Genomic DNA, 14,408 nt, shown 5'->3' on the forward strand with positions numbered 1-14,408 from the left:
TGATCGGGAGGTCTTCTTTTTCTTTATTTTTATTTGTCAAATGATCTGGGGTATTTTTGAGATTTTTATACTTTAGGCTAATTAAAATGGTCGTTCTTTTACTTTGGGCTTATTTAACATATTTGTTTGGGGGGTATTTGAGGTCTGAGTTGGGGAAATATTGTTGATTTTTGGTTTTTTAGATAAGGGAGGGTTATGATATTATGGTGATATTTATTTTAGTTGTCAAGTTGGAGTGGTTTGCTTATTTTTGACCTGGAGGCTGCAAAGTTATAGTTATAGATATGCCTGGAGTTTTAATATCGTTCGTCCAGTTGGTTTGTGTTATAGTTAGAGAAGGTGACGGATTGGATGAATCCTATTGGCTAATTATGAACTAGAGTCGCTGCGTGTTTGTCAGCATGTTATTTTGAAAAATGAAAGTTCAAAATATTTCAGAGGTGCAAAGATTATGAAATATAAAATTAAATCTGTTTTTGAAATTCGACTTTCTTTAATATTTTAGATTGTGGGATGAATTCTTTATAGTTTTTACGTGGTTGGTTTCTAAGTCGTGATGACTCTCTATGTTCTGATTTGTCGATTTGTTCTTGGGGTATTATTTTTTCTGTCAATTTTCTATTTTTTCTTTCTTTTTGAGGTATATTTTGATCTAGCTTTTTTGTATTGTTTTTTGTTGTGGGTGATTTTTTAGTTTGATTTTCGAGATGAATGTCATGTTGTTCCTTTGTTTTATTTTCCGTATGTGGGTTATTTTGAATAACTTTTAAACCTGTGAAAGAATATAATTGAGTTAGTTCGCGTAGTGCGTATTCTTTTGGGTAATAAGGTAATAAATTGTTTCGATGTTGAACAAATTCTTTTTTGTCTGAGTCGGTGATTTTATATGTGACATCAGTGGGTTTGGCAATTATTTGGTATGGTCCTTTACGAAGGGGTTGTAATTTTTTAGAGATTCCTTTTTGAGTGTTAAAATTGGGTATTAAAACAAATGTTCCAATTTTTAAATCGGAGGCTGGTGTAAAGCGTGAATTTGTTTGTTCATTAATGTTTTGCCTTTGTAACAACTTTTTTGTTACTTTTTGGTAAATTTCATTGTGTTTTTTATCTCTGTTTAAAATCCATTCGGTGTGTGTACCGGAGGCTAATTTAAGAATTTGTGGGTGATGAAAATTATCTTCATCGTGTGTGTGTAAAGGTAGGTTATAACAAATTGAGTCTTTATTCGGTTGACAATGACTTTGTGCATTTTTATGAGAGTTTGCTGTAAACATAATTGGTTTGCGTGGCTTTTGATTAAAAACCATTTCATATGGTGACATTCCTAGAGTTGTCGTGATTTGTGAATTATATGCTAAGGGAAATAGTTTTACATCTGCTGACCATTCGGTGTATTTTGTATCATTTCCATTTATGATACATTTGAGATATTCGTGTAGTGAAGGGTTCATACCTTCGACTAAACCGTTTGTCCAAGGTGCATGAGATGTACGTGGTTTAGGTTTGATGTTATATAAGTGTTATAGTGTGATGATTTCATTATTTATGAATTCTGTACCGTTTTCTGTAACTAAGATTTCGGGTAATCCGAATTTAGCTATCCAGTGTTCATAAAGCGTCGTGTAGGCATAATAAGCGTTACAATGTGGTACTGGGTTGGTGCATTTGGAAAATAAAAGTTTTGTATGAAATTTGAATATGTTTTCTCTGATCCAGAGTGTCCTTTAATGTTTTGTGTATGTGAAATATTAAAAGCTATGAGAATCATACTTAAAGGGAGACAGGGAACTGTAGATTCATTTAATTGGTATTCTAGAAGGTCTGTGTTTTCATTAATTGTTGTATTATTAAATTTTCGAAAATATCGGAGGAGTGTTTTATTTCCTAATATTGTTGTATCTGCCTTTACGGGTTTAGTTTTACATTTGTGCCATGATTTTAGTTGTCGAATTATTGGGTCAAGATTTTGATATTGTTTCAAGGTTTTAATTGTAATTTTATCTGTTGGGGGGAGAAAAATGTTTTCTATTTCTGATTTAGATAAAGGAATTGTATCAAGTGGGTCATGGAGGTCAAAAACTTGATTTATTGTGTATTTTGAATCGTTTGTTTGCGGTCCTGATAAATTTATTTTATCAGTTAGATTTTCTTTTTCAATTAACGGAAAAAGGTCTTTTTTATGTGGGTGTTGTTTTACTCTTTTTTGTTGGGTGTTATTTTTTATCCATTGTGAATATGGAATTGGTTTAAAAGTTGATGTTCCAAGTAGATCAACTTCGTAGTGGTTATTTTGGCAATCTAAATAAAGTGGGAAGTGTTGTAGATTATTTATTTGTGATTGTTCAACGTCAGTTTTTACTGCATATTTGCATTCTAGTCGGGGTGATGTTTCGTTTTCTGCAAGGTAAAATTTTATATTTTTGGGTATTTCAACTGTAGTTTTACGTGTGAGTAATTCAGGTGGTGTATTTCGACTTAAGGTGTCTGGTAATGCAAGATTCTTTCCTGCTGTCCAAACTATATGTAAGTTTGGGAATTTCATTAGAATTATTTGAAATCTATAAACTCGGTGATTTGGATTAGATTTTTGTGTAAAGAGAAAAATGATTGGTTTGTGATCTGTGAATAGAACTGTTGGATGTTTTGATCCAAGTATCAGAAATTCATATTCTGTTAGTGTATATATTATGGCTGTACATTCTCTCATTAGAGTTGAGAGTCGTAGCTCTGCTTGAGTGAATAATCGAGAATTTGCTGATATAAGATTCATTTTGTTTGTGCCATTGTGTGATTGTAATAATGCTGCGCCGATGCTAAAATTTGAAGCATCGCACATTGCATAGAATGGTTGATTTGGATCTGGAATTGTATTCGAAATTTGTTCAGTTAAGAGTTTTTTAATTTCTTCAAATCGTGCTTGATGTTCTGTGTTCCATTCAAAATTATTTTGTTGTCTAAGTATATTATAGAATGGTCTTAGGTATAATTGCATTTTATAGACATATTTGCTTAAAAAATTTAACATTCCAAGGAATTCTTGGATTTTCTTTTTGTTTGTTGGTGGTTGGAGCTTCTGAATAGCATCAATGCGTGATTTTAATGGAGTGATTGTTTTTCTTTCTATATTGTGTCCTAAGAATTTAACTCGTGTTAAAAAGAAGTGTGACTTGTCGGGAGCGGCCTTCAGATTTTCGTTCTGAAGTATTTTGTGATAGTGTTCTAAAACATTAAACATTTCTTCTTTTGTCTGTGATTGCATAAAAACATCGTCTAAATAGGTGATTGCGTTTTTCTTGAGTATTAGTGGTCTAAAAATTTTACTCATAAAAGCTGAAAATGCTGCTGGTCCTATGGATATTCCATAGAATAGGCGGTTGAATTCATATTGCTGATTTCCGATAACAAATTGTGTTAAGCGTCGCGATTGTTTATCTAGTGGCATTTGATTATATGCACTATTCATATCTGCGGTTGTAAAGTATTTTCCGTTTATTTTTGTTAAAATAACTTGTATTGGTTCAATAGGCCAATTGCATTTTGATTCGTCTATTAGTGAATTAAGATATCTAGCGTCTAGAACTATTTTTAATGATTCTCCTTTTGCTAGGATGATAACAGGGTTGATAAATGTGTTAGCTTTTGGTTGTTCTTCTTTGTTTACCGGTGATATAATTTTGTATTGTTCTAAAATATCGAGTAATCTGTTCACTTTATCGTGTAAATTAATTGGTACTTTACTTGCTCTTTGTTTTTTGAAAACTGCGTCAGGTTTTAATGGGAGATGTAAGGATGAACTGATTTTGCCAACATCAAATTTGGATGTTGCATAGACTGATGAATATTTTTTTAGCTGTTTGGCTAACTTATCAAATTCGTCTTGTGTTATTTGTGAATGTTGGAAGTTAAACATTGTTAAAAATTTCTGTTGATTCTCTGTATAGTTGTTTATGTTGAATGTAGGTTTGAAATATGGGGTTTTTGTGAAATAATCTGTATTTCTTTTTTCATTACTTATTATATTATTTATGGATAATTCTTCATTAAGAATTGTGGATTGACAAATATCTAATAACTGAAGTATATTATTTACGCGGTATGCTTTTTCTTGTACTGGTGATATCGTAGCGTTGGTTTCGCAACATCCAAAAGTCCTAAAGGTAATGTTACTTGATAGGGTGTATTATTGTATACATGTAACGAAATAATATCTGAATTCGAGTTTTTCAAATATTTTATGGATGAAATTGTGATTTTGAAAAATTTATGGATAGGTCTGAATTCAAAGTCTGACATATAGAGTTGTTGTTTATTTTGTTTTTTATCATATTGGTGAACTTGTTTTATTGAAAAATTATATATGTTTCCTGATAGTGGTTTCAGGTGTTTTCTTTGTTGGTTATATATTGGATAAAATTTTGAAAAGAATGGTGGTTGTTTATTTAATCTTTGAAAAAATGTTAGGGATGTGTCTTTTGTTTTTGTATATTTATCTTTGATTAGTATTTTACTATTCAAAATGTTGATTGTTGGTATATATTTAGAGATAAATGGTATTCCAATGATATTGTGTTTATTATCAGTGATATTAAATATTTGTTTAAATGGTTGATTTAAAATTTTATTTTGCTCTATTGTTCTTGTGGGGAGAAGAAATAATTGGATTTTTCCATAGTTTACCAATGTTGATCCTTGTGCTGTTGCTAGTTTACTTGAGGTTTCAAGAGGTGTTAGTTTTGGGTGTAATGTTTTTATCTCATTCCATGTGGGAATGTTTATTATGTTTGATTCTGCTCCTGAATCAATTAAAAAATCAATTTCAAGATCTGGTGGTTGAAATTCTTTGTTTCTTGGACTTTCTAAAAGAAATGGTATTGTCCAAATTTTTTCTTTGGGTTGTTCTTTTTGTATATTTTGATAGATGTGATTTGTATTCAAGCATTTTGTTTTGTCATTTTCATTGGATTGACTTGTAGTGTTGATTTCGTTAGTTTCTTGTGCCGTTTGTGTGGAATGGATGGGTTCAATATAATAATTGTGAAGGAGTTCTAATTGATTTTCATATATATGTGATGAAAAAGGTTGTTCATATATAATAGGTTCGTAGTCATTTTTGACTGCTATCATATTTATGGAGATAGTGTTTTCTGTATCACTTTCTGAATCTGATGATTCACAGTTTATTTGATTTAGTTGTAGTTCGTTATTTCCTGTGTCATCAATACCTGGAGGGTCTGATGTTGTTTCTGGATTTGATTGTACTTGATTAATATGTCTTTGATGTTTAGGTGTACTACTTCTGTGGCGATTGTTAGAATTATTATAATGGTTATTATTTCTGTGTGGTGATTGGGAATAATTTCTATAACGATTATTATAACTTGAATGTCGATTTTGTGAATTATTTCGTGATCTGTTTTGATAATTATTGTTTGGTCTGTTATAGTTTGATCTGTTATATGAGTTATTCCTTGATCGATTGTTCCGGTAATTCTGGTTTCGGTTGTTTGAATAACTTCTATTTCGATTATTGGAGTAGTTTCTAGTTCTATTATATGATGAGTTTCGTGATTGATTGTTTGGATAGTAATTATTCCTTGATTGGGAATTAGATCTAGAAACAAATTCTGTTGTATTCGAATTTGATCTGGAGTAGTTATTTCGACTATTTGGTCTATTGTAATGATTTTGTGACGAATTTTGTGTATTTCTTCGTTCTGGTGATCTTCCTCTATAACTTGAGTTATATGGTGATTGGTTTCTCGTGTAATTGGTATTGTTCGGAAGTGGTTTTCCTGAACTGTTGTTGCTGTATACACTTTTGTTTGGTAGATTTTGATCTTTCTTCATGTATTGATAGAATGATTTATTTGGTTCTTTATGTTTTTGAGGTTTGTTTTGATTGTCCTGTTGTTTTTGTCTACATTCAGAAATACTATGTCCGTATCGTCGGCAATAATTACACCATTTTTTGAAAGATGGTTTGCCTTTAAAGTTTGGGTGTTTTTCATAAATATTGAGTATTTCAGTGATTTTTCAACGAGGTCTGTATCTGATTCTTGTATATTGTTGATATTTGTGGTATTTGTTTCAATTCGGTTAATATATTGTAATTTCAGATTTTCTGTTTCTTCAAGTTTCATTGTGATTTCCGCTTGCTCTAGTTTGTCTACTAGTTTTCTAAAATCTAAATCGGGCTCTCGAATTGAGGAGGGATGGGATGCTCTCTTTTTTATTGCTATTTTCCTTAATTGAGGTGTTAAGGTCATCATTAAGATTTCTGTCATTTTTGTGTTTTTATAGCCGTGTGTATTTAATGAATATGCTTTTCGAACTAGTGTTTCGATACGTACTGCTAATTGTTTGATGGTTTCATTTGGTAATCTGCGAATTTCATTACATAAAACTCTTTGTTGTTGTTTGTTTCTTTCGGAGTCAAACATTTTTGAAAATTCTTGTGTAAATCTTTTCCAATTTGATTTTATTTCTATAGGCAATACTGAAAACCATTTTTGGGCTGCGCCGTCTAAGGTTGTCTGTATCAACGCTGTGCGTCGATGTATCCAATTTTGATGTAGTGGCGTATTAATTGGTTCAGGTCCTATATTTAAAATTAAATTTGCTGTTACTGCATTTAAATAATCTTCTAAAGAATATTCAGGGTCTGTTCCTGTGAATGCCATTAATGGTTTGTTTGATGTTATTGATGATCCACCCATAAGGTATGGATTCATTGTCATTTGTAATGATTCTGCGGCATTTGGCATTTGTGAAAAATTTGAAAGTTGATTTTTTGTTATTTCGTGTTGTTGAAGGTAATATGGAAGTGGTATTTCATTTTGCATTTGTGTTGGTTGATACGAGTGTGTAATCATTGGGTTTTGTGGCTGAATTGGTTGAAAAGATTGTGTATTAATTGGGTTTTGCATTTGTATTGGTTGTTGATTTTGTGTATCTGTTGGGTGTGGAGAAAAACTTCTATGATATGTATACGGTTTCTGCACTCCTTGTCCACGATATTCTTGAGTGTATGGTGCAAATATATCTGGTTGTAAATAATCATCATCAGAGGATAAATAATCCGTTTGATGAGATGCTTGCTTTTTATTTTTATTCTGTTGAAAGAATGGGTAATTTTCACTACGATCCTGTGGAGGATGTGAATTAGTTTGAAAATTTACTGAATTGGTTGTTGCCATTGGGTTATCCCAATATCGAGATCTTATCTGATTATTATTTTTTTTTCGTGGGGGATAGTTTGTTTTTGATGAATGTGCGTAATTATAACTGTGTTCCGCAAAAGTGTTTCTTGTGAACGTTCTGCGTGTTTTTGACGGTATTGTCATGCGTCTATATGTTTGATAATCCATTTGTGAATATTTTGGGGCAACCGAAGGTTTAACGGTTGACTGTAAGGTTACTTGTGCTAGTGAAGTATTTGTATTTCTTGTTGTTGTTAAATTTGGACGTATTGGTGAAATACTTTGTTGTGTAGTTGTTGTTTGGACAATTTCTTCATTTATGAAGTGTGATGGTATTTGAATATCTTGTTGAGTGAGGTTCCTAGTTCCATTAAGGTTTTCATTGTGTATGACGGTCGAATTTAAACTGTTATTTTGCGTATCGGGTAAAAATGTATTGTAGTTTAATGGTGTTGCATCAATGGATAATGGTATTACCCTTACATAATCTCTTACATAAGATATTGTACTTATTGCCTGACTTGAGATTGATTGTGGGATATTTATGAAAGCATAATGACACCATTCGGGGTCCCAAACGTAGTCTGATTGTTCTGTGATGACGGTATCATCGTTTGAATTTTGGGGTCTAAAATTTTTTCTTGCTTGTGAAATTAAATCTATATTATGTGTAAAATAATCTATTATAAACCATGCCAAAATTTTTTGTAAGTCATGTTTTGTATGTTGTGAAACATCATCTTTAGTGAAATTTTCTTTAATTATATGTAGAAAAGTGGAAAATAGTGTGATTTCATGTCGTACCTTTATATGTTTGGATGTCTCATTCGGTGAGATATGCGGGATTGGGTTTTCGTTTTCTAATATTGAAATATAACTATATATTATTGCAAAAACTTCATTAGTAAATATGGAGTTTGCTCTTTGTGAGTTATGATATTGTATGCTTTTTATATATTCTGAGAATACTTTTGAAAATTCTAAATCAAGATCGTCTGTTTGAATTACATATTTGCGGTGATTCGGGTTTGGTGAGCTGAATTCTATGGTGTAGATTCCATATTGTTGTGTTAAGTTACATATATCTTTCAGATAGTGATCAATAATCTGTCTTTTTATTTTTACATCTGGGAACTCTGTTTTACATGGGCTAATTCCGGGTTCAAACAAATTTAGGAGAAAGTTCTTACAAAGATCATGCTGTCCTCTATTATCGGGTGCATCTACTAAGAAGGGGTAGATATCGTCATCGTCTGGACTATCTTCACTTGGAGTGTGTGTTTGGCTCATTTTTTCGTTTAATGACTGTTAATAAGTAATTATCGATGTGTCTAATTGGTTGATTCCAGTTTTACAAGTGTACTGGTTTGTGTTTATATTGCTTTTTTATTCTTCTTTTTCCTCTTTTTGATGAATTTGAAGTTGTTTCTGAGTCGGAAAAATATAATTGATCGTGAATAGGGCAATTTTTATCAATGGATTCTTTTAATTTATAAAGTTCGTCTAAATTGCTGACTTCTGATTCTGAGAATGCGTTTCTATTTTTGGAAAATCTTTTTCGTGTTATTTGTCTTTGTTTAGTTATTATTTTCCTTTTTAGTGTTTGTCGTTTTGTTCTGATATATCCAACTGTTTGTGTGTGAGGTGTGATTACAAGGTCGTATTTTTTGTTATCTATTTCACAGTTGTGCAAAACGATTGTTTGTTTGTTTCCTAGATTTTTAAATGACATAAGGTTTAGGATGACGGATGCAAAAAGTTGTTAGATGATTTCTATTTTCTTAAATTGTCAGTCCTTACGATTTTTTTGTTAGCTTAACCTGGGTCTATTTGTTCAGGGTTGGAGAGAAAAGTATATCGATTCCGAAGAATGATTTTTTACTTTCTCGTGGCTAGTATAAGCTAAGGTGTTAACTTACTTAATCTTACTTAGGGGTAGTGATTGTGTTCAAGGGTTGGAGAATAGTAAATCGATCCACAAGGTTCAGGTATAATTAGAACGCGAGTAGTTCAATAGATACTATTTTAAACTTACTAAGTCTACGATTTATCCTGGGTCTGGTAAGAGGAGGGTTCAAGTGAAGGATGAATAACCGAAGTTCTTCACTGTTTATCCTAATTTGAATGATTAGTTTTGTTCAAAATTTTCTATTAGTCTTGGGTTTTTAGGATGGGTTGGATAGTGAATCGACGTTTGAGGTCGTTAGACACTAGCTAAGTGGGTGGGGGAGAACTAAATTGTTCTTTTTGATCCAAGGATAGGCCTTGATGATCAAGTTTTGTAAATTTAATTAAATAGAAAATTAATTAAGATCCAAGGATAAGCCTTGATGATCTGATTTTAAGATTAAGTGAATTTAAGTTTAAAATGGTTTAAATTTATTTAAGAAAAGATTTAGTGTTTTAATGATATTAGTGAGCTTATGATTGCTGTTATGTTTTAGGTGATGAAGCTGGGACAACTGATGATTTTATGATTACTAACAGTTTATTGTCATGCTACTAATTTTTATTTTGATTTTCAATAAATATTTTCCAAACATGTTTTTATAGAATACTGCAGAATTTTAGGAAAACGATCTGAGATCTTTTTATCAATCGTTATTGTATATTATTATTTTGTTTAGCGCCTGAAATGATCATGAAGATTGACTTCAAGATTTAAGTTTGCAAATGAAAATCTAAATTCATTGCTAATAAAATTCTAAATATAAAAGTTTGTGTTGGCTTTTGCCGTACTATCATATAACTATTTGGTAAGTTTCTACTTTGTCGTATGTTGTCTCTGGTTCGAGGTCTTCTTCCAATTCCGGGTAGTTCTCTTATCGTTCCGAATATTGGCTTTGATCTATTGAGTCGTAGAGACATTTCGATTAAATTATCGTCGTGTAACATTTTAAAAATGTTTTGTCTAAATTCTAATCTATTTTTGGTTAATTGTAAGCTATTAAGGTCTTGTTCGAGACTTATGGTCGCACCATATGAGTTATAACCGATGGTCTTAACTCATAGAGTAATTTCGGATAGGGTACACCGTCTGCTCGTCACGCTATCTTATTTTCGGCCGGATAGATTCGTGCAACTTCTTAGTCTAATACCGATCCTAATCTTATTCTTATACTATTCTAGTCTCAGGTTGTTTAACTAGTCTCTGCTAGGCTCAATAGATCTAGGGTATACTGGTTTATTGCGGCTGCTGAAGTTCTCTTGGAGAGGCAACTAATTTCTAAGTTGAATTCAAATCTCTCTGGTGCTGAAATTACAAGTAATTTCAGCACTTACAAATAAGTGGGTTGTTAGTTAGATGGATCATGATTGGTTAATATTAAATACTTTACAGTGGTAAAATATCTAATTTATCCAATCATAAAATGTAGTTTAGATCAGGTTCCAAATTATTCATAAATATCTATCTTTCATTTTGTAGAAATTTCAATTTAATTCTATGCAAGATTTTTATTCTAATTCAAACTCAAAAGCGATTAGGAGATCAGAACTTAGAGACTAGGTCCGCAACAATTGGAAACGAGTATCGTTTATGCAAATAATGCAACTCATTTAGGTCAGATTTTAAGAGAAAACAACAAAATAAATAGGTCAGAACGAACAAATTATCAAGTCACAACCAACAATAGCTAATCCCAAATAATGAGCTGCTTAATCAATAGTTTGATGTGTTTCCCAAATAAAGATTCTCGAAACAGGGTCACATCCGCAATATCAATTAAAAATTAATTTAAGATTTGTTCGTGGGTTCCGCTGAAAAGGGTTAAGTACATCTTTTAAGTTCCGCATTTGCAAGATAGTAGCTATTAATGCGCAAGAACTGGTTTAGTTCTGTTTGATTAATTAAAGAGCAAAATCTGCTCGCAATTTGTTTCTTGGAACAAAAATCACCATTAACCATATAAAAGTCTTCACTACGTTCATCGACTTTAAAAAAGCAATTTTGTATGCGGGTTTGTTACCATGATTGTCTAAAATTTTTGAACAATGGAGGATCCCCCGCTGTAGTATCTACTGAAGAATCTCCAACCCTATATATAAGTAAACTAAATTAGCACTAGACTTTTCTGTTGATAATTCTAGTTTTTCTGCACTCTGATTGGTCAAAAAATCATTTACTTAAATCAGTTTAGCAATCCTCTTCCCTTTCTCGAAAGGGAGATTGTTAAGTAGATTCCAATCAAGACAACTAGTTTGCATATAGAATAGCAAAATATAGTGAACAAAATGCGTCACTTAAAAGGACATTTTTTTTACTCACGGGAAGATTGGGTTGTCGTATTCCGCTTTTTGGGTTTCCTGGGCCTTGGTGTAACCACTTGAACAAAAAACCGAGTCAAAAAATGCCACGACTGCGACAACAAGCAGGGCTACCACTGCCACAGACTCAATGACGATGACGAGCAGGAGAAACCAATTTTTATCCTCGTTTGAAGTTTCTGCGAAATAGAACAACATCTGTAAAACTTCATCTATTCACATATTGTCATACCGCTACTGCAGTAGCAGTATTTGTCTATGTATTTACAACCAACCTATGGTGCTTACTTATTACTTTTATGGTATGCTCAAGGTCATAGTGAGTGATGACATTGAGACTAAGTGAGAGATCAGAGTTCGTAACACTGATCTAGCTCTCAGTAACAAAATAAAACAAAAGAAAAAGAAAACCTTAAATTCAATATTCCAAATACAGTATTGAATTACAACTTGTTTTCAACAGATATCGCAACGCATATCACATGGCGCAGCCAGCAGGACTCGCAGCTCAAGATAACAGAACGGATATGGGAATTCCGGTATTTTGGGCGTCGGCGAATCTAGACCCTCCGTGGCAATTAAAAATCTGGTTCGAACAATTTCTCATGGCGGTTACGGTCAAAGAAAATGTGAACCCAGAGATTATTTTGGAAGAACCAAAAGACATATTAGAGGAACCACCACCACGCCCAGAAACACCCAGAGACGGAGAGAATGAAGATGCGAGGAACGCTAGGATTCTTAGAGATAAGCTAGCAATAGATAGAGTAGTATTGGAGAACGATAAGAGAAAGACAAGAGGCCCACGAGTCGGACACAATGTCTTCTACAACGAAGTACAAAAGAAATTGGTGTCCAGATTATTTTTGTCTTTGGGTACAGAGGGAAAGAAGAGATTCCTACAAAGGAACCCGCATGCTGAAGTATCGAAAATGACGTTCAGGAAAATTACAAACTTGGCAGAATTCTCGTTTCAAAAGGTAAATTGTGTAACATACGAAAGATACAAGCTATTTACGAGAATGCAAGAATCTGGAGAATCTCTGGAATCATTTCACGCAGCGTTAACTGCACAAGCAGCCCGATCAGAACTGGGAGCATTGGAAAATGAAATAGTCCGCGACCTGTTTATTTCAAAAATGAAAAACATGACATTGCAGGACACGCTGACATTCGAGACTCTAGACCCGGAAAAGGTTCTGAAAAGGGCTATAAAATTCGAACACAGCAAGTTAACCACAATGGCGTTTCAAAAGACTAATGCTGCGGTTACAGGGGGATCAAGTAACAATTACACCTCGGGTGTGAGAATAAAACAAGAACCTGTAATGGCAGTTCGAAATTTGTCGGGGACAACCAAGACTCCAAACAGAAGGGAATCGAATAAAAGACAAAACAATAACAAGAATCAAAACTCGAAAACAAAACCATGTAATAGATGTGGAAGGACGTTTGACCAGGGACACCTGAAAAATTGTCCAGCGATGGGGAAAACCTGTAAACACTGTGGTAAACCCAATCATTTCGCTAAAATGTGCAGATCCCAACAAGTAAGCGAAATTGCGGAAGACTCGGAAGGATCGGTAGAGGAATGCGATCAGATAAGTGAAAGTGTTGGGTCATGTAGTGAATTTGAAGATATGTCGATACAAACCTATCAACCGGAAAACGAGAGAGTTCAAAATATGTGAAAGATCGAATCAATGAAATGAGGAACAATTCAAACGAAAAAATGATACGAGTTCAGAAAATAGATTCGATTCGCGATCCAACATCGAAACGAGTAAAATCACTAAAAGCCATAGTACGAATAGATAACCAAATAATTCAATTAACAGTGGACACAGGAAGTCCAGTTTCATTTCTCAACTGGGCGACAACGAAGGAAATTATGGAAAAATCAAACAAAGTAAGATTCATTCCGTCAGATAAACTAAATTTACAAAACAAATTCGTGGACTACAACAAACAACCGATCAGTATACTGGGAGCCCTAAAGACCAATCTGAGGTCAGCGGGCTGGGAGGTAAAGGGCGCCACCTTTCTGGTATCAACACGAAAGACCAGATGTATCATGGGACTAGACTTGCAAGGACAAGTGGGAATAGTTACTACACAAAAACCAGCGCTTAAGGAACTCACCAGGTTTGACGTGCTCATGTGCAAGCAGTCAGAAGGTTGGAAAGAAAAACTTTTCACTCAATTTAAAAACTTATTTGAAAGACAAGGCATTTCGAAAAATCACATTGTAAGTTCAAAATTTAAATATCCATTATGTCCGATTCAAGAAAAGGGGAGCAGAATCCCAATTCACATACAAGATAAAGTCGAAAAAGAAAACGAGAAGTTGTTGACAGACGGTCATATAACAAAACTTGATAAATGTACAAGTGATTGCTTTATCACTCCGATTGTGATAACAGTAAAGAAAGACGATTCAATAAAATTGGCAATGGACGCAAAACCAATCAGTAGACAATTGTTCAAAAACAAATACCAAATGCCGAATGTAGATGAACTCATTGATGGGGTAAGCCAGATTGTGACTGAAAACAAAAAATGTACGCTATATTTTTCGGTGTTAGATTTGAAATATGCGTACAGTCAATTAAAAATGGCCGCTGATACAGCTAGACAATGCAACTTCAACATTGTTGGTGGGAAAGCAACTGGAACCTACCGTTTTCTGACAGGGTTCTATGGTTTAACAGATATGCCAGCTGAATTTCAAAAGGCCATGGATAGAACCATCAACCACGCTAAAAACACGTTCTGTTTTCTGGATGACATACTTATTGTGTCAAAGGGAAGCGAAATTGAACATGGAAATTTGGTAGAAACAGTATTTAAAAAATTGGATGCGGAAAATTTGGCATTGAAACTATCAAAATGCGAATTTTTCAAACAAGAAGTGAACTGGTTGGGTCATCACCTCTCAGAAGC

General features: G+C 33.2%; 1 protein-coding gene across 1 annotated transcript in view; it reads right to left on the minus strand.

The window, feature by feature from the left end:
- The window catches only part of LOC134852916 (uncharacterized), a 191,936-nt gene that overhangs the window by 9,019 nt on the left and 168,509 nt on the right, over positions 1 to 14,408 (minus strand). The window contains exon 9 of the mRNA XM_063868781.1: positions 11,467 to 11,644. Within this exon, the coding sequence (XP_063724851.1) occupies positions 11,467 to 11,644 (178 nt within the window). The remainder of the gene's footprint in view (positions 1 to 11,466; positions 11,645 to 14,408) is intronic.

The sequence above is a fragment of the Symsagittifera roscoffensis genome, chromosome 8 (genome assembly GCF_963678635.1).
Source record: "Symsagittifera roscoffensis chromosome 8, txSymRosc1.1, whole genome shotgun sequence".
Lineage (NCBI taxonomy): Eukaryota > Metazoa > Xenacoelomorpha > Acoela > Convolutidae > Symsagittifera > Symsagittifera roscoffensis.